The sequence below is a fragment of the Astatotilapia calliptera genome, chromosome 18 (assembly GCF_964374335.1).
Source record: "Astatotilapia calliptera chromosome 18, fAstCal68.1, whole genome shotgun sequence".
NCBI lineage: Eukaryota > Metazoa > Chordata > Actinopteri > Cichliformes > Cichlidae > Astatotilapia > Astatotilapia calliptera.
This window is the reverse complement of record NC_137439.1, coordinates 29,177,359-29,195,731: the sequence shown is the minus strand read 5'-3', so window position 1 is coordinate 29,195,731 and position 18,373 is coordinate 29,177,359. Positions and strand designations below refer to the sequence as shown.

Genomic DNA, 18,373 nt, shown 5'->3' with positions numbered 1-18,373 from the left:
TGCGGTGATAAATCCTGTCAAAGCAAGTATAAATCAGTCTGAATGAAATAGCATTAGGAGGATCTTGCAGGCCTGAGACCAAGAGTGAGGATAGCTGACAGGACTGACCTACAGGGAAATGAGGGAACACTTGGACTACTCTCTTGCTCTCTGCCTTCCGGGGAGGATCAATGGTGGAAGGAAAAAGTAAAGCTATTAATTCGCCTGGATATGTCAATTCCCATTGGCTGCTGTAGATTGGTTGTGATCATGACGAGCCCCCTGGGCTCACCGGATCGGGGGCTTTTGTCGCGCCTCGGTACTTCATAGATTCATTGGCGTTTTTACAGCTACCTGGAAGGTACCATATTGGAGGAAAGTAAATCAATTCCAATTGCGAGATTATAACGATGCACAAAAAAAAAAAAAAAAAAAAAAAACTTGGAGCGTGACTATGGGGCTAAAGTATGCTAATGATTTCTTGTACGAGATGTGTAACTGAAACGAGGACCTTGGGTTAAATAAGCCATGTAAGAGACTTGTAACAGTGTCTTAAATATCCATAAAACATTCATAAAACAGTTCACAGCCCTTGTAAATGATGAATGAAGTTTTTTCCTTACCCGGCCAATGAGCACAGGTTCCGGCCCGGCGTATTCTTCAATCACAAAGAACTGGTTCCAGATCCAGCTCCTCCTGCTGCGAGACCGTGACCCCTTCACCTCCATGCGATCGCGCTCCTCCTCTTCCACCTCTGACTCTGCTTCTTCAAATACGAGGCCCTTTGCGTTTTTGGGATCCGCGCCGTGCATCTTGGCGTCTTCCCCGACGCGGCTCCATTCGTGAGCAGGGTGGAGCCTCAGGACATGACTGCTGTTGACAAGTTTGTTGTCTTCATCTGCGGAGTACTGAGCTGTGCTGAGATCTGTTTGAGCAGTGTGAGCTGACTCTGTTAATGGGTCTCCACGGGACTCTGCTGCTCTGTTCCCCGGTCTCACTCCCAGGGGTTGCATTGTCAGCACAGACGGAGGAGACTCATTTGTTTCAGAGGGAACGTACAGCGGGAGATGTTTTGTCGATGTGAATGGCCGTTCTGTTTGGCTGATCATTACTTCCTTCTCAGGGCTCAAACTGACCTCGCTGCGAGGTGTTGACAGGAAACGAGCAAAGTGTTTGCTCTTGCTATCGCCGCTATCTGAACCCTGTTTTCCCAAGTTGTCCTGCCCTTTACTTAAAGCTGGCTTGACTTCACTTAGCGGATTAATACGAGTGTCAGGGCCCCGGTCCCGATTAAGATCTGTAGTGGCGACTGGGCTGGCATAAGGAAATGCAGTCTGATTATCATATCCCACATGAGACTGAGTGACAGCTATATCTTGTCTCGGCACTTTCTGAGGCTCTAGCTGTCCGTGATTAACGTCAATCAAATCTCGCTTCCTGCTCCGACTGCCCTTGCTCGGAAAGCTCAAGCTGGGAACGCTCTGCATTTGGGAATTGACAATCCTAACCAGGTTGTCTTTTGAGAGCAGCTTCAGCACCCCGTAACTGCCAGTGAGGTTCAGCTTTCGGCTCGAGTCTATGCTGAAACCTTTCCCTGGCACGCCCGTAGTATGGACGCTGAAATCAGGCCTGCCTTTGGACCTGGAGCCAGATTTAAACTTGGTTTTATTAGAGTGAATATCTGGCTTATGATGAACTGTGAAAGTTTTCTCTGACCTCCCTGTTTTGGAAGAGTCAGCATTCTTGGTGTTGTTTTTGACTTTCTTCCCATCCTGGGTAAACTCCTTGCTAGCGGCCAATGTGCGCGGGGCCACAGAGTCAACCTCGCGCTTGGGCTTGAAAGTTTGTCTCTCCTTATTAGCTACAGATGGGGCAGGATGATTCTGCAACATCTTGGAGTAAGAAAAAGATCTGGCGTCGCTCGCCTGCTCGTGGCTAATCAGGTTTCGAAGAGTAACCACGGGCATTGCATTCGAATCCACGTTCGCGTCCATAGAAAGGCTCTCCCCCAGCTTCACCACGTGCGATCCGCCCACTCCTCTCCTCCGTAAAATTTTACTGGCTGAGGCACCTCTCGCAAGCCCCTCCCACAGACACAAGGACACCAAGAAGAGAAAATTTCTCGTAATCATCTTGTCTTGTGGTGAGATGTCCTAATTGGAGACAGGTTTGCTTTGAGGCAGGCCTTGTTTTCCGGTTGTCTTCATTCTCTCCTCTCCTTTCCCTCTCCTCATGCCCTTCCTCTCACTCTCCCATTATATGCCCTTCACACCGAGCTGGAGGGCAGGTGTCAGTCACTCCTCTCCTTTTTGTTTTTTTTTCCAGCTGCCTGATATCTCCCTCTATCTCACCAAGTTTCTCTCCGCTGCTTTTTTTCCCTCCACTCCTCTCGTCAAGTGTCTCATTCAGTTTCCCGCCGAGGGTTGAACACCCTGAGAGAAAAGATAAAGATAATTAAGTTAAAACTTTAATCATTGCACTGTGTTAATTAAAAGTGGAGAGGCACAGACAGGTAAAAGAAGTCACTGACAGGCAGGACAGACCTTTTAACAGTGCAGCAATCACAATTTCACAAAGGCCTTTTTTAGGGCAAGAACGCAATTCAATTTATAGCTTCATAATCACTGAAATGTTTTACGCGAGACAGACAGGGACAAAGCTATCACCGCGGTATTGTATATGGAAAGGTGATAGAGTAACTCTTATTAGATATTGCTCTGGGCATTTATTAATGGGAACAACTGTCAAGGATTTCAGATTGCACTGGAAGGAGACCAGCTATGACATGAAGTTAGATTCATGTTATATTAAAGTGTGATTAATTACCCCGATTGATACTGTCTTTTGATCAGTCAGTTAACATTTCAATTCAGATGCAAGCCGTAGACGTGGATGCACTTTGTTGCATGTCGGGCCCCGAGCGATCTAAAAGGTTGGTAAACATCTGAATCTCAGCATGTCTCTCAAGCACTCAAGCCTCAAATGGAAATCCTACGCCAAATCAAAATGTCAGATATCAATCAGTGTGCTTGTTTAAAGATAAGAGCAGGAGCCCTTCAGTAGTGTTTCAGTAACATCAGCCCACACATCTGACAAGTCAATAATGTAACTATTTCCCAGATTGCATTAACATAAAAACCTTTTTATTGCTACTACGCGTGCAAAGGCAGACGAGCATGTGTACGGTGTAATTCAACTCCAAATGCCAGTGATTCGCTAAAACACTTTCAAGATGTTGGAGAAATCGCGTGAGATAGAATAACGGTCAAAACCAAAGCAGCGGGGAGCGATGTAACATTTTAGTTGCTGGTATGCCGCTCTGACACAGCAATTCAGTCGTGTCAATTCAATAGGCATCTTTGATTAATAAATCCCATAGACTGTAGATAAAAGATCGGCGCAGTTGTGTCACTTTAGCATTATTATTGTTTGATTGTCTTTTTGTTTTGTGTGTGTGTGTGTGTGGGGGGGGGGGGTATTAGTTATTAGCCAATGTTAGGAAGATTAGCAAGCTGGATCCATAAATCCATATTTGATTCACACAAACACAAACAAATTATTAAAACACTTCTAAATATTCGACTTTCTCTAACCAATAATTGGAGCTAAAACTTCTATCACTTTATAACTGGATTAATTATACATTAACAATAACAGACAAAGAGGCATAAACAGAGCGAATTGGTCCAACTCGGACATTAAAGACAGGGCTACAAAGACCAAGACTGCATTAAAGAATGGACGTTTGAACATGTGAGTCTATGGGGACACCCCACGTGGACATCACGGCCACATTTCACGGCTTCTTGGTAAAATTCTCACATCTTTCAAACACTTGATCCCAAGTTCTTAACATCATTCTCGAGGTCATTTTCTTTCTTCGGGATCATGGAAGACAAACTACAACAATTTTAAATCATGAATAGTAATCTCAGTAAACACGGAACAGACTGCGGAAAGCGTGTCCTTTGCAGTGATGTTGTCCTGTGGGCTAATCCAGCAAATGCTACAAAACTGCATTTAAAGCTTACACATGCTGTGTATGCTGTGTGTTGTGGATTAAGCAGTGGCAGTTTTCTCTTGCCCTGTGCAGTGTGTTGTGGTGTGTCTGCGTGTATGACACTTGCTCCGCTGTGGCACAGACAGACCCTGTCAGCACATTCACTGGGGCATGACTGAAGTTGGGATGTTCCTCCTGGAATAGTTTTCACCCTTTTCCTCTCTCATCTTCCTCTCAGCTTCCTGTCTCCCAGCACTCTCTTTCTCTAAGTAAACCTTTTTGATGAACTGTAGAGAGCACCCTCCCCCCCATCCCCCACCCACCCACCCACCCAGTCCTCTGCTTTTTTCCCACCTCTCCCACTCGCCACCTGTCTCTTCTACGGCCTATCTGTAAATCTCCCTCTATCCACTCTCTTAACCTGCTATTGTTTTAGTATCCCGTCCTCTCCTCGCTCCCTTCCATCATCTCCTCCTCTCTCTCATTTGTGTCAATCACAGTGCTGTCACTGTGTCCCTCACCCTCACTGCACTCAGGCTTCAATCATTCAGCCAATCTCATTCTTGGGCCTTGCAACATTGGAAGTGACAGGTGTCTCGCCGGATACCATGTTGATGACAGGCTACAACACCGTAATTGTGCATATAAATCCTGTCAACAAATTATCAAATGCAGCGAATAATATACATCCCGCACTTACACAAAGTAGCTGCAAAATGCTGGGGGGATTTTTACAGAATAATTCATATATAAAGCGCTCGTTACCAAGGATGCGAGGCCGGGTATGGCCGAGCGTTATCTCAAATGTACAGCATGAGGAGGTGATCAGGGGTGAATTCAATGACAGAGCTCCGCTTCTCCCGGAGGAACTTATCAGCTGGGAGTTTGATGGCCAGGCAATCATTGCCACGGGCACCTTGTTAACAAGCCCGGGGCAGGTGGCGGGATGAGGGGCAGAATATCAACATGGCGCTCGCCAGCTGAGCACAGATTTAAAACATTTTCGCGTGGGAGGTTCTGTCAATGTGACGTTTTCCTTTGAAGCACCACTTTCATTCTTTCATTCTTTTATCTTTTTACAGCATTTTCAGAAGGAGAGAATTCCCCAGAACCGAGTCGACGCACTGATATAATGTATTGATCTATGTCACAGCCTTTCACATTGTGCTGAGCACCTTGGGGAGAGCTTCTGTTATGCCATTAACCTGGGTGTATCAGCCTGTGCAGCTGTAAGTAAGGATAATTGGGTGCTGCAGTTTGAATCACAAGGGAGCTCATATTTCCTCATTAGAGTTTTATAATGTAATATGGCGAAACTGCTGTTTTCATCCTTGTGAAACCAGCATGGATCAGGACGGGGATCTCAACCATAGCCTCTACTAGGATTTCAGGAGTAAATAAGGATGATAAGGTCATACTGCTCGCTGCTTCAGGGAGCTCTGGCTTCCTAATTAGAGTTTTAGAAAATATATAGTTGAGGTACATTCTCAGAGTTTCCAACTGTACTGTATTCCTGCAGCAAGTTTCTCAGTGAACTGATTAATTGAGGCCATAAATATCTTAATTATTTTCCCTCTACTGGTCCCAGCCCACCTAAAACTCCAATGATCTTTTAGTTCGTTAGTATTGGAGGCAGATTCTTGCCATCGATTGCAAGCTGTCACCAACTTAACAAGACTGAAAATTTTAATTACAATTCCCCCTCTTGCTTTCTGTCTATCCTCTTTTTCTCCCAGTAGCCCCTGGAGAGGTAGAACACCACCACAGGAGCAACACGGCCATCCAAGCCTTCTCCACAACCATGAGCAAACCCAGACATGCCAAGCCCTATTGACTAAACATTCTTTTTAAAAAACTTACTCATTTACATGCACGCACAAACCTCACAAAGCCTTATTCATCCACACTGAATTCTCCCTGAAAACACAGTATATATCTGGGCAAGTGTGAAAAATAAAGAAAGCTCTGGGGACTCCCTGTCTGGACACAATAAAGTCAAAGAGAAGAAAGGGAGCGCTCTTTCACCAGGAGGGAAGAGAAAACGCACCCATCCCCAAAAGAATTATGCATAGAGTAACAAAGGCTAACTCTAGGGGGAGGAGGGCAAAAATGAAGGAAAAATAGGAATGTTTGGTGGAATGGTGGAGCGCGTGTAAGCATCTGCGTGAGAAGAGGATGCGAGGTGCTGATGGGTGGCTGCTGCAGGGAAGCGGGGCCCTCCTTGGAAGACCAACCAGGTAGTTTTGAAGTGCAAAGCGCCATAAAGCAGCTCTGTCCTCGCCTTGAGCTTTGGCAGATAAAAGCAGACCTGTCAGAGTGTGAGGAGGTGAAAAGCAACAGAAGCTTTCATCTGTTAATGTATGAATATCTTTTTCGCTTGTGTCCCCAGCCTTGTCTCTATCGCACCCTTACTGATATACTGACAGCAGGTGCTAACCTCTCATGGGGGGTGTACAGCACGAGCCTACGGACACAAAAACGCTCCAGAGGCTATTTTATGGAGTGCAAAGAGGGAAACAAGTGCAAGGCAAACAATGTGACAACCCTATTTTTTTGTTTTCTTTTTGTTCCTTTTTTTGCAATAAAAAGCAATGCTATGAATTTACAGTTTTGCATGGCTTCAAGAGCTGTGAAATTCAGTCCACTTAGGGGTGGCTGTTTGCCTGTTGGTGAGATTAAGACTAAAAATACTCAGTATAAGAGAGCGGCAGCAGGGGTTTTTGGATTTGCTAGGCTTTCAGCTAGATCAATGGGGTTACAATGAAAGGCAAGAGTCAGAGCTTGTAGAACATAAAGCAAGAATGCGGCTATTTAAAATACAGAACATGCAGCGAAAACAGCAAACACGAGACGTGAGCGTTCGCTCGTGTTGAATTATCTTTACAATAATGCACAGAAACGTCTGGAAGCAGCTTCTCATAAATCCATCTGTGATTCGTGCTTAGTAACTGGGTCCACTTGTCACCTTGGCACTTTGTATGTCGCTGTTCTCGCTTGCACACACTTGTTCCCTGAGAAGGCAAATACGAAAAGCACAATTCTAACCTGTAATCCAGGAGCGGTGTGCAAACCAAATACTGTATTTGCACAGTGTACCAATTCAGGAGGTGGAGAACACAAAAAGAAATTTGTTTTCACAGGAGGTAGAGAAACTCCACCCCCACCCCACCTCCAAAAAAAAAACAACAAAAAGAAAATAATTAAAGATCCAAACTGCTGCTGCATTACAGGTAAGTATTGTACTGCAGTCTTGTGCTGAGAAGGAGCTGACATTAAGAGCACTGAGGTCAGCTACCACCTAAATCCAAGCTGCTGAATGCCTGCCCTATTATGACACAAGAGTAAAAAGCCAGTTACACCAGCCCAGCATCCTATTTGGTCATTTAGCAAAACGCAGCTGGAAGTCCGTTTTGTAATTGTGTTTTGTGTAAGAATGCAACTTAAAAGCTGCCCCTTTTTCTCAAGTAATATTTTTCCACACGCTCCACATAGAGTGGGGGAAATAATTATTTGATCTCCTGCTGAAGTTTCCTCACTTACAAAGAAATGAACCATCTCTAATTTTTTATGGTTGTTTTCTTTTAATGGAGAAAGACTGAATAACAACCAAAAACATAGAAAAAAAAACATATTACATAAAAGTTATGAATTGATTTACATGTGGTGAAATTAATATTTGTTCCTCTACAGCCCAGCCAGAACTCTGGCTCTCACAGATTGGCTGTCAATCAATCAATTACAGATAATCCTGATCTCAACATCTTATGCGTATAAAGCACACGTCCACAGAATCAGATTTGTCCATACTAATCTGTACACCACCATGGCAAGACTAAAGAGCTGCCAAAGGACATCCGGGAAAAGATTGTACCTGCACGAGGCTGGAATGGACTACACGAGGATTCCCGATGTATAAAATGGCCAAATAGCTGCCTGTTGCCTGGTGCTCCATGTGGATCAGGTCAGAAATACACACGAGGAACTTGTTTCTTCAGAGAAAACAGTTGAGACCATAGTCACCAAGAACACCATTGGTAACACACTACACTGTAAGGCAGGGGTGGGGAACTCCAGGCCTCAAGGGCCGGTGTCCTGCAGGTTTTAGATCTCACCCTGGGTCAACATTCATTACCAGGCCTCTGGAGAACTTCAAGACATATTGAGGAGGTCATTTGAATCAGCTGTGTTGGATCAAGAACACATCTAAAACCTGCAGGACACCGGCCCTCGAGGCCTGGAGTTCCCTGCCCCTGCTGTAAGGGGTTGAAATCTTGCGGTGCCCAGAAGGTCCCCCGTGTCAAGGACATCCATGTATCGGCTCGTCTTAAGTTCGCCACTGAACATGTAAATGATCCACAGAAGGCTCGGGAGAAAGTGCTGTGGACAGATGAAATTAAAATTGTTTTCTTTGGCAGCGATGTGGCCCGCTGTGTTTGAAGGAAGAGAAAAGTTGAGTATGACCTAAAGAAGGACAGAGGTGGAAACATTATTCTTTGTGGCACAGGGTACAGGAAATCTTTGAACCTCCATCTTTCAGACAGAACACTGATGTGGATTGTGGATGGAGCTTCCAGCATGACAATGACCCAAAACATACCGCCAAGTCAAGAAAGGAATGGCCAAAGAAGAAGCACATTAAAGTCATGGAGTCTGTCTCCAGACCTCAGTCCTATAGAAAATCTGTGGAGGGATCTGAAGCTTTGAGTTGTCAAAGGATTTAGAGTAAAGAGAAGTGGGCTAAAATCCCTCCTGAGATGTGTGCAAACTTGGTGACCAATTACAAAAAACATCTTACTGCTGTGCTTTCCAACAAGGGTTGAAAAATAGTGCCAAAGTAAATGTTATACCCACATCAGGAAACTTTATCTAGCTGCCCTGGAAGTCTTTTTTTCTCCATCAGATCACAGTGATGTTGGGTTAGGGAAACACCACTGTTGTTTCAGAAGTGGGAGTTTTGCTGTTTTGCTGGAATAAGTTTGATTTTAAACCCCCACACATGAACTGTAAAGCAATTTTACTCCAAACTGCAACTTTCATCATGTGATGCGCACAAGTATTTCATATATAATTAATCATTGCAAAAATAGCAGCTGCAAAATGATCTTTCATGCTCTGTGGAACCAAAAACAAGGAAGTGAGAGGAATCCAGGGTAAGCTTTAGCAACTTTAATAGGATTGTATGGAGCAGCATCTTTAGACATATATTATTCAATTTTCATCCTTTACATCTGCATTTAATTTAGCTATACAACAGTTAAGGCAGCCGGCATCTTTGTGCGAATATTCAATATTCTCTACACAAATACTGCAACCAGTTTCAATTTAGAGATGTAAATATTTACACGGGTACAAACAGATCGAGCTCTACTGAGCACAGAAAATGTGAGGCCCGCTGCTGCTATTGCTGCTGCTGCTTTATCTTAAGCTACAGTATATAAACTGTGAGAGGTGCAATAAAGATCAAATAAATCTTGACAGGAGACAGTCCAGAGAATCACAGTGCCAGGAGACGTGCCAGTAGGGTCATGACAGGGACAACATTTGTGGCCTATATTTTACTGCCTTGGCAATGGTTCAAGTAGTTCTAAGTCTGATTTGTCTGGCCATAAGGTAAAGTGCTGGCTAAGAGCTTGTGGATATACCAACAGTGACAGCACTGACCCACTGAAGGACTCTGATTTACTGCTAAATTCTGCTCACCGTTCAGGCCTTTTAAAACTATAAATTATGCATAAAAAGCAGACTGTGTGCATTATTGCTAAAAAGGCCAAAATTAACACTGTGCCAAATGCTTTATTTTATTCGCGTCTCTCCCAGCTCTTTGAAAAACGTTGACACCCATCCATTCCATACCCCCACACCCCACCCGACCCCACCACTCTATGGCCTTAATGCGGACGTACTTGTGACTGTCATGTCTAGATTCTGCATGTGCATACTACTGCATACTTCCTAATGCTTCCTCTGTGTGTGTGTGCATGTTAGGTGTTTTATAATTCATCTAAAGTTAGCTGGTAAAGTTAGTTAGTGACAATTATTTTCTGGTTTATGAATCAGCACCAAAGTAAAACCTTAACTAACATATTCAGCTCTTGTCAGGGTGGCTGATACTGCTGTCCGCATCATATGGCTGCAACAAATTATTATTGTGTCACTGGACTATAACAGCATCTGACATCTACCTTTAGGCCTTTCCGCTGTTTCGCTGCTGAGTAGTTGAAGGTGCAGATCAGCTCCAATGATCTTCATGCACAAAGGTCAGGGGATGTTTTGGGTGTGTGTGTGTGTGTGTGTGTGTGTGTGTGTGTGTGTGTGTGTGTGTGTGTGTGTGTGTGTGTGTGTGTGTGTGTGTGTGTGTGTGTGTGTGTCAGGCAGCTCATCTGACTTCAGCCAATCTCTCTTTAGGTTGGTGCTCTGTCTGCGTCTTCTGAATGGTGAGTCATCAGCTGCCAAAGCAGTTACCAAAATTACACCTGATGCCTATCAGCCCTGTCTCTCGTCCTCTTCTGCCTGACTGCATGCGCAACATCAAAAAGCTATCTGATCCTTTCAACACACTGGCACTGACATTTCAGCAGAAGTCCTCGGGAATTGCAGATGGACTTTATCTCCCCAAAGTTGCGTGCATGTGCAAACAGTATGTGCATTAAGGTGTGTGTGTGTGTGTGTGTGTGTGTGTGTGTGTGTGTGTGTGTGTGTGTGTGTGTGTGTGGGTGTGTGTGTGGGTGTGGGTGTGTGTGTGTGTGTGTGTGTGTGTGTGTGTGCGTGTGAGAATTTTGAAAAAAGCGACACGTTTGCAGGCTTTTAGAGAAAAAGGTGGATGAAAATTACCCACTGAAAGAGCTGATTTGCATTGACTCTGTTTATTCCCACCTGTCATCTTTGTGAGCTGCAGAGCATGATAGCTTAGGTCAATAAAGGTAGTCATCATTAGAAACGTAGCTGCTTCACTGCAAAGTGCTTGAAGACGTTTACGGCCAGGTTTAATTCACAACATCTTTTTCTCATTCCGTCTGCCGTTCGCCTTTCAAGGGTGTTCCTTTCAGAAGGCTTAGAGGTTGGACAAGGCAGCGTAGAGGACACAGTAAGGTGGGAGAGGGTCGTTTCAGAGATTAATAAGCACAACACGTGCAAGGTTGTCTGTGATTATATGTGATGCATTGGAAAGGTGATGGCACATTTTAGAAGAGCACCAAGGCTACCGACCAATGAGGCGAGTGAATAATGACACTCCATCTTCCACCTTAATCGGCACAAATCTCTTTTCAGCTTACAGTTAAAGATCGTTTTCATGTTTATCTCCCACCCAGGCGGGGAGAGAGTGAAAAGAGGAAAGATCGAGCAGCCTTACTTTTAATGTCCTCTGATGCAATCAATAAGCTTCTGCTGCGCACTGAAAATTTTTTCTTTGAGTGTGTTCTCCACAGGTGTTCAGGGTTTTGGCTTCCACTAATATTCTCTGGTGGGGCTTGCTGGAGAAACAGGTGTGTAATATTTTGATGATGAAAGAGTGTTTGTTCAGTTTGTAATGGCCCCTCTGGGATGATTCTCAATCACAGAACATGTTTGCTTTAGATTTCGTGTTAATGCCTACATGCTGTGGGGTTTTTGGGGGGAAGGTGGTATAGTTCTGAAATTTATACTTTGACTGACTACAAATGAATATCTGTTTGCAGCTGCAAATATGTAAAAAGTCTAGAGCCACAGTAATTCCGTGCTTAAGGCATCACAACGCTTTAGTGCTTATTAGCTTGTCAACCAGTGTCTGAAAGCACCCACACTTTTTAACACTGGAATTTTGGGTGGGTTGTAAATGATATTTTTTTTTGTTTGCAAACTGACAAAAACGTCCCCTTCATGTAGCACATATTTGTTACTTAGCACTTAACACTAAGTATAGCTGACACTAATAGGAATAATTATTTCTGCAGGTTTAGTCATGGACAGATTAGAATTTCCACTAAATTCTATGTGCAGAACATAAATGTCAATGCCAAATTTGAAAGCAGTTCATTCAATAGAGGGTAAATATGTCAACCTGCAGCTGGTAATATAGTAAATTCTACCATATCATAAAAATATGTCGATATTGCTGCAGCCTTTGTTATTATGTTATAGTTACATCAGTCGCATTTGAGCAGGCTGTGGTTGCCACTATCTCTGGCAGATAGTAATGTGGAGCCAATTTGGAAAGAGCCACAAACACTGCACAAAATGTGATCATGAAATCATCATCTATCAGTGACCTGGAAAAGAAATCACATTTATTAAATTATTTATAAAAAATTAACTTATGGTAAATCGATCAGTTTAAAGAACCAGAAGTTTGGGCCCAGAAATCCAAGAATACACTGAAAGCTCGAGTGTTCCCAAAGGATAAACCATCAGATGAAACTCAGTGGGGAAATCACTAGGACAGGTGTTCTGCTCCAAAAGTCAATGCACGCCATGAAAGTCAATGGTTCATTCTCAGGAGGCAATGTATGTCTATTCCAATTTTCATGCTTATTCATCAGTTACTTGTCAAAATACGTTATTGTGGAGGCAAACATACAGACTACACCCCTCGAGAAGTAACTGACAGCAGCAGTGACCTCCAGTACGGGAACTGGGGAAAACTTGAGATATCTCAGATGTGTTTTGATGCATTTACTGTGACTGAAATGTGAGTCCCAAATAGCCGAGATGTAATGACACTGCTGCCTGTGACTGCCACATCCAACTATCATTTTTACGGATATCCCTGGTTCCAACTTTAAGACCCTGGAAGCACCTGTCCCGGATTGACCGCTTTACCAAATCAACAACACAACGTGGTACTAATCTTTCTGATATCTATTCAGCACCGACTTGTATCTGCATTTTGTCAGAACCATCTATCCCAAGGATGTTGTTGTGTCCTGCTCCCTTATCGTAGCCTGCTGCATTCACGCCTCGGCTCCGCTGGTTGAACAGGCCTGGAAGCTTGTTCTGTCACAGCTTCTAATCCTCCCTCGTTGAAGTCAATAAGTCCCAGCCTCATTAGCATATATCTCCCTCCCCTCCTCTCCGTGTATGACTTTCATGCTCCCTAGGTCTTTTCCTGCTATATTTTTGTAATTCTAATGACATCGAGCCAATCTCAGATTCATTTCGCTTTTGTCGCTCTCCATTTGGGTCAGTTCGCTGTTGTGTTTACTTTCGAGCGGCTCAGGGAGACAAAGCAGATTGCGACACGTTTAAGTCGGTATCTCTGGCAGGTTATAATGCGGGGCCACCTTGGGTGAGGATCGGATAAAGGATGTGAAAATTAAAACTGCAGAGTGCTTTGTGCAGCAAGATGTTGCACAGCATCCAGCGAAGCATCAGCGATGCGGCGGTTGTTTCGCTCTCCTGCAAGGCAGTCGTCAGCCTCTGCTATGTGGGCACACTAACCCCTTTTTACTTTCCAATATTTGTGGCAGCATTGTATTTATTGGGACCTTTCTCTGTGCTAGTTCAAAGAAGTACAACAAGGCTGTGGGTGTATGTTGAGGGAAGATTTCCAAGCTGCGTTTGCCCGTTTCAGTGGTGTGTAGCAGGGCGATGGAGGAGATCAAAGTTTGGCAGAGTTGTATTTTCAGGGCGATTTTTTCCCTGCGGGGCGCATTCATGCTGTGTAATGTTTGGAATGATGTTCTGGCATCATTCCAGCACAGCAACTATAAATTCTGTTTAAGATGTGAGGGGCAGATCTCTCTCAAACACACACGAGACACATGCAAGGAAAAAATATTTTTTCAAATGCATAAGATCACCTCCTACCAATCCCAGCTTCAAAGAGGAACAAAGCTATGAGCCTTTTGTCACATTCCAAGGTCACTTCTGCCTCAGGATAGGTGCAGTAACAATCACACCTCCAGTGCGTGAGGGCACAGAGGTGAGAATCAAGGTCACTCCTAAGCTGTTCCCTGGAAATCCCACAGTGCATCAAGGATGCTCAATCAGTCCTCAGAGATAGCAGCCATCAGGCAGCAAAGATCGCAGGGGAGGAAGGAGCCTCATGGCCCTCCTCCACCCTCTGCTTTTGTTTCTAATATGAAGCAAGGATAGGAGGGCCTACTGCATTTAGAAAAGCCTTGTGTTTCTTCCATAAAACCGCATCTATGGCCGTGGAGAAGCTTACACTGTAATCCTGCATGACGGATTGAGTCTGCCACTGCAGCACTCTCCCTCTCTTTTCCCCTCTCTTTCCTTGCTTCCTCATTTCCTACAGAAAACTTCTGTGGCAGCAGGCATGTGTTCCAGCATGAGGACACACACATTTGTCAACCACAACATAAGATATATACACACACACACACACATTTATATATATGCGCGTGCGTGCATGTGTGCAAGCACATATACATCCACGCACCTGTGTCTACCCGTGTGTTATGCATTCGCCCCATCACCCCTTTCCTCCTGAAAACATGCATGGCAGCCTATAGCTGTTCAAATTTTTGCACCAACAGTCAAGAGAGAGAATAAATAGATGTCAGTGGCAGGGAATGGAAAATAGGCTTCCCTTTTTGCAAGTAAAAGAGAACAGAGTGTAAAAGATACCGCCACACAGACCGGCTCAGTACAGGAGAATGAATCCCAATGGGAAGACTCAGTGAACGCGAATGCTGGAGAGGTATATAGATGACCTGGATTTTGCATCTACACTCCCATGACATGAATTAGAACACACTCCTAGAAACGGACTCGGCTATAAAGACATTTATAATATCAGGGATCACGACTGTTAGGACCCCTCTGAGCCTGATTTGCTTCCGTCTTTATCTATCGGTTCTCTTGTCACTCTGGCTTTTTGTCTTTCTCTCTTCCCCAGCTCATTCACTTTGTATGTTGTTTTTTTACCTCTTATTATGTTTCATAATCTCCCCGTCTCACACACTCTTTTTCTGTCGCTCTCTCTCTCTCTGGGTATTAGGCATTCAAAGATCTTTCTGTGGCATGTGGTAGAAGTTATCACCCCATCTTTCTCCCTACCTCACTCTATCTCTCTAATCTTCCTTAATCTTCCAGCCCAGAGTGAAGTGAGAATTAGTTTCTCACTCTCCCTCATCAATCTCTTGCACCTCCCTCTTCTTCAGCTTCCACCTCCTTTCTCTCTTATTTCTCTCTTTCTTTCTTTCTCTCTCTCCTTCTCTCCTCCCAGACTCTCCTCTGGATCATCCTCACCAGCTGCTTTCTTAATCCTCCTTGCTCAGTTTGTCTCCCTTCTTTTCCCTCATCTCTCCTCTTATTCTGCTTCATGTCATCAACAGAACTGCAGAGGTCATTTCTGCTTCGCCCTCACAGCTCTCCCTCCATCTCCTTCTCTTTCCATTTCCACCTCTCACACTCAGATATTTTTTTCTCGCTCTCTCTTCAAAGGGCTCTTGGGACTTTTGCATTCAACCCAGCCCGTTAACCCTGAGCAGTGTCCTTACCTGCTCGCCGCACTCCGTGGGTACAAACTCACCATAACACTTCCAGTCTGACACATCCAAACACTTCAAGAAATCGGTAAGCACATTAAAAAAAGAAACACAGCCTCATGAAAGGATTACACCTAAATGTGCATTTTTGCACCTTGTTTTTCAAAAGCAGTTTTCAAATTTTTACCTTTTCAGAGTTTGCGATTTGATGACTTTTGCTAGTTGTACTGGATTACACTCATTCTCCCTCTCTGCCCTTCAGGGTTCTGAAAGCACTTATCACAACCATCAACAGAATCAAAAGTGTAGACTGTTGGCTGGCCAAAGCACCACAGAGAGGAATTAATAAATTGAAAAGCTAAAGTGGAAACCCTGACCTCTGACTCAACACCTCGAAAATACATAAAGAAAATAATAAAATAATGCTATTTTCATCTCAGCTTCTTTTGGTCAAATGCAGCACAAAAGCATGTTATGATAGGAAATATATTATGTTCGTGGTGGTGTGTGTGTGTGTGTGTGTGTGTGTGGTGTGTGTGGGGGGGTGCACTTGTCTTGTCCAATGCACACCTGATGGTTATTTTCAACTTCAAAACCCCAGCGTAGCATTTGAGTTAAAAGCACAGGCTGAGCTGAGGAGAAGTACAGCAACAAACGCAATGCATGAGCAACCAGCAGTATAATTAGGTGCACTTTTAAAAATCCAAATATGTTCCTTTTTGTCCAAGTTGTGCCAATAAAAGTCATTTGTGACTCAGAGAAAAAAAAAAAGAAAATCTCCCCCACTTAATTAGCAAAAGCCTTGGCCACAAGCGCTACGATGGGAAAATAACATCCCTGCGCACTAAATGCTCTTCATGTTGGATCTCTGCAGTTTTCCAGTCTTCTAGATTTCACTGTTAACTACACTGCTACACTTAACAACTACAAAGGCCATGTTCAGCTAAATATACAGTTGACTAACTCACTTTGTTTCAAAGAAGTGTCGCACGAGGTCTCCTTGAATCACACTTTGATTCCACTGAAACACAGTAAAGCCTTCCCATTTACATTTTAGGCTCCCAGCGGATGGGGAGGGACAATGAATGTTAATTCCACTGTGTTTCATTATCGGGGCGGCGTAATCATGATGAATGTTGTACTGCGTCAAGTGAGCCTTCGAATGAGAAAAACAAAACACAATACAGTAGCTCCCGGTGGAAAAACTACCTTTAGAAATATGTACACATGCACAGAAAAAGCGAGGGACGAAACGCTCCTTTTCTCTTCTGACACAAACTCTAAAAAAAGGCGTTTTACTCAGACACACACCGACAGCTGCGGACAACAGGAACACATGGCTGCTCTAATTACACTACTTTCTAGTCTACTTGGTTGAAGCAGTTATCCCTGTGTGTGCGTGTGTGTGTCTGTGTGTATTGATGTGTTTGTTAAACTTTATTTTTAACTAACAACGTAACAGAGGAATTTTCCCTACTATGAGAGAAATCTTATTTTATGTTGTGTCCACTTAATAGATATAAGATCTTAATTTTCAAAACTTTTAGATTACTAATATTAAACTTTAATTCTAGTGGCGTCTAAGAGTACAGATGGTACATTATGTTATGGGTTGCTGGTCTCAAACTGCTTAAGAACCCTTCTCCTTGTGAATGTGCAGATATTACAGTGAGACTGACTGCTCTACTTTGAGCTTTAAGATTATTATAAGACTGAGAGGACCTATGCAAATATAATCTCTATTCCCAATGAGTTTGGATGTACAATGCAAATAAAAACACAATGCAATGATAAGCAAATCTCATAAACCTGTATTTTAGTCACAAAAGAACACAAAAACACACACAAAATGTTTAAAGTGAGATGTTTTACTATGTCCTGAATAATATTAGCTCATTTCGAATTTGATAGGAGAAAAACATTTCAAATAAGTTAGGGGAACAAAAAGCTGGAACCATTTGTGGTACTAAAGAGAAACAGCTGCGGGAACATTTAGCAACTAATTAGATTACCTGCAAACAGGTCAGAAACATGATAGGCCATAAAAAGAACATGTTAGAAAGCCAGAGTTCACCAATCTGCAAAAAAGTCCATCTATGAAGTCCAGAACAATTTCTAAACAGTGTTCCTCAATTACTAAACAATGTTTCATTAGCAATGCATGATATCATTAAAAGATTCAGAGAATCTGGAGAAGGTGTGCACAAGGAACAAGGCCAAAAATCAATACCGAATTCCTGTGATCACAAACAGGCATGATCCTGGAAATCACTGCAGGGCTTCACTTTCAGAAATCTATGTCCAATCACAAATGCAGGCTAAAGTTCTATCACAGAAACAAGGAATCGTATGTGAAACACTACTATCTGCTTTGGGCTAAAGCTCAAGTGCAAAACTGTTCTGCGGTCGAGCAGAAATTTTATATTCTTTTCAGTCTCCTCTTTATTACTACTATTAGTATTCGAATTATTTATCCCTGTGAAATTGGCAGTGTGCACATCTAGAAATGCAACATCAGTGATGACAAGTGTTAGAGCTACATGCTCCCATCCAGGTGACTCATTTCATAGAAGGCCTAGCATAGTTCAAGAAGACAAAGCTAAACCAAATGCTGCATCTATAACAGCAGCATGGCTCTGCAGTGGAAGAAAGAAAGAAGTCATGAAATAATAAAAGATGACAAAGAAGACGTGATCAGATCAGATCAGAGAAGAATGGGACACCATTCCTCTCCACAAAGTTCAACTCATTACTAGTCAGTTAGGGGGCTGTAAGCATCTGTGCACAATTTCACTACAATCTATGTGAAATTTGATATTTTATTTAAAAATAATAATAACAAAAACATAGGGATGGTGCTAAAAATATAGCATGGGCATAAGAGGTTGCAGCTATAGCAGAACAGGCTGCTTGGTTTCTTGAATACATATATAGTGCAATAATCTCCTCACAATAATAGCACATG

The 18,373-nt window shown here is 43.3% G+C and overlaps 1 protein-coding gene across 2 annotated transcripts in view; it reads right to left on the bottom strand.

The window, feature by feature from the left end:
• Positions 1–18,373, bottom strand: part of cdh24b (cadherin 24, type 2b) — a 183,851-nt gene that overhangs the window by 126,444 nt on the left and 39,034 nt on the right. For both annotated transcript variants that reach the window (XM_080292442.1, XM_080292443.1), the window contains exon 2: positions 603–2,411. In XM_080292442.1, coding sequence (XP_080148568.1) covers positions 603–2,111 — 1,509 coding nt within the window. In that variant the 5' untranslated portion in view covers positions 2,112–2,411. The remainder of the gene's footprint in view (positions 1–602; positions 2,412–18,373) is intronic.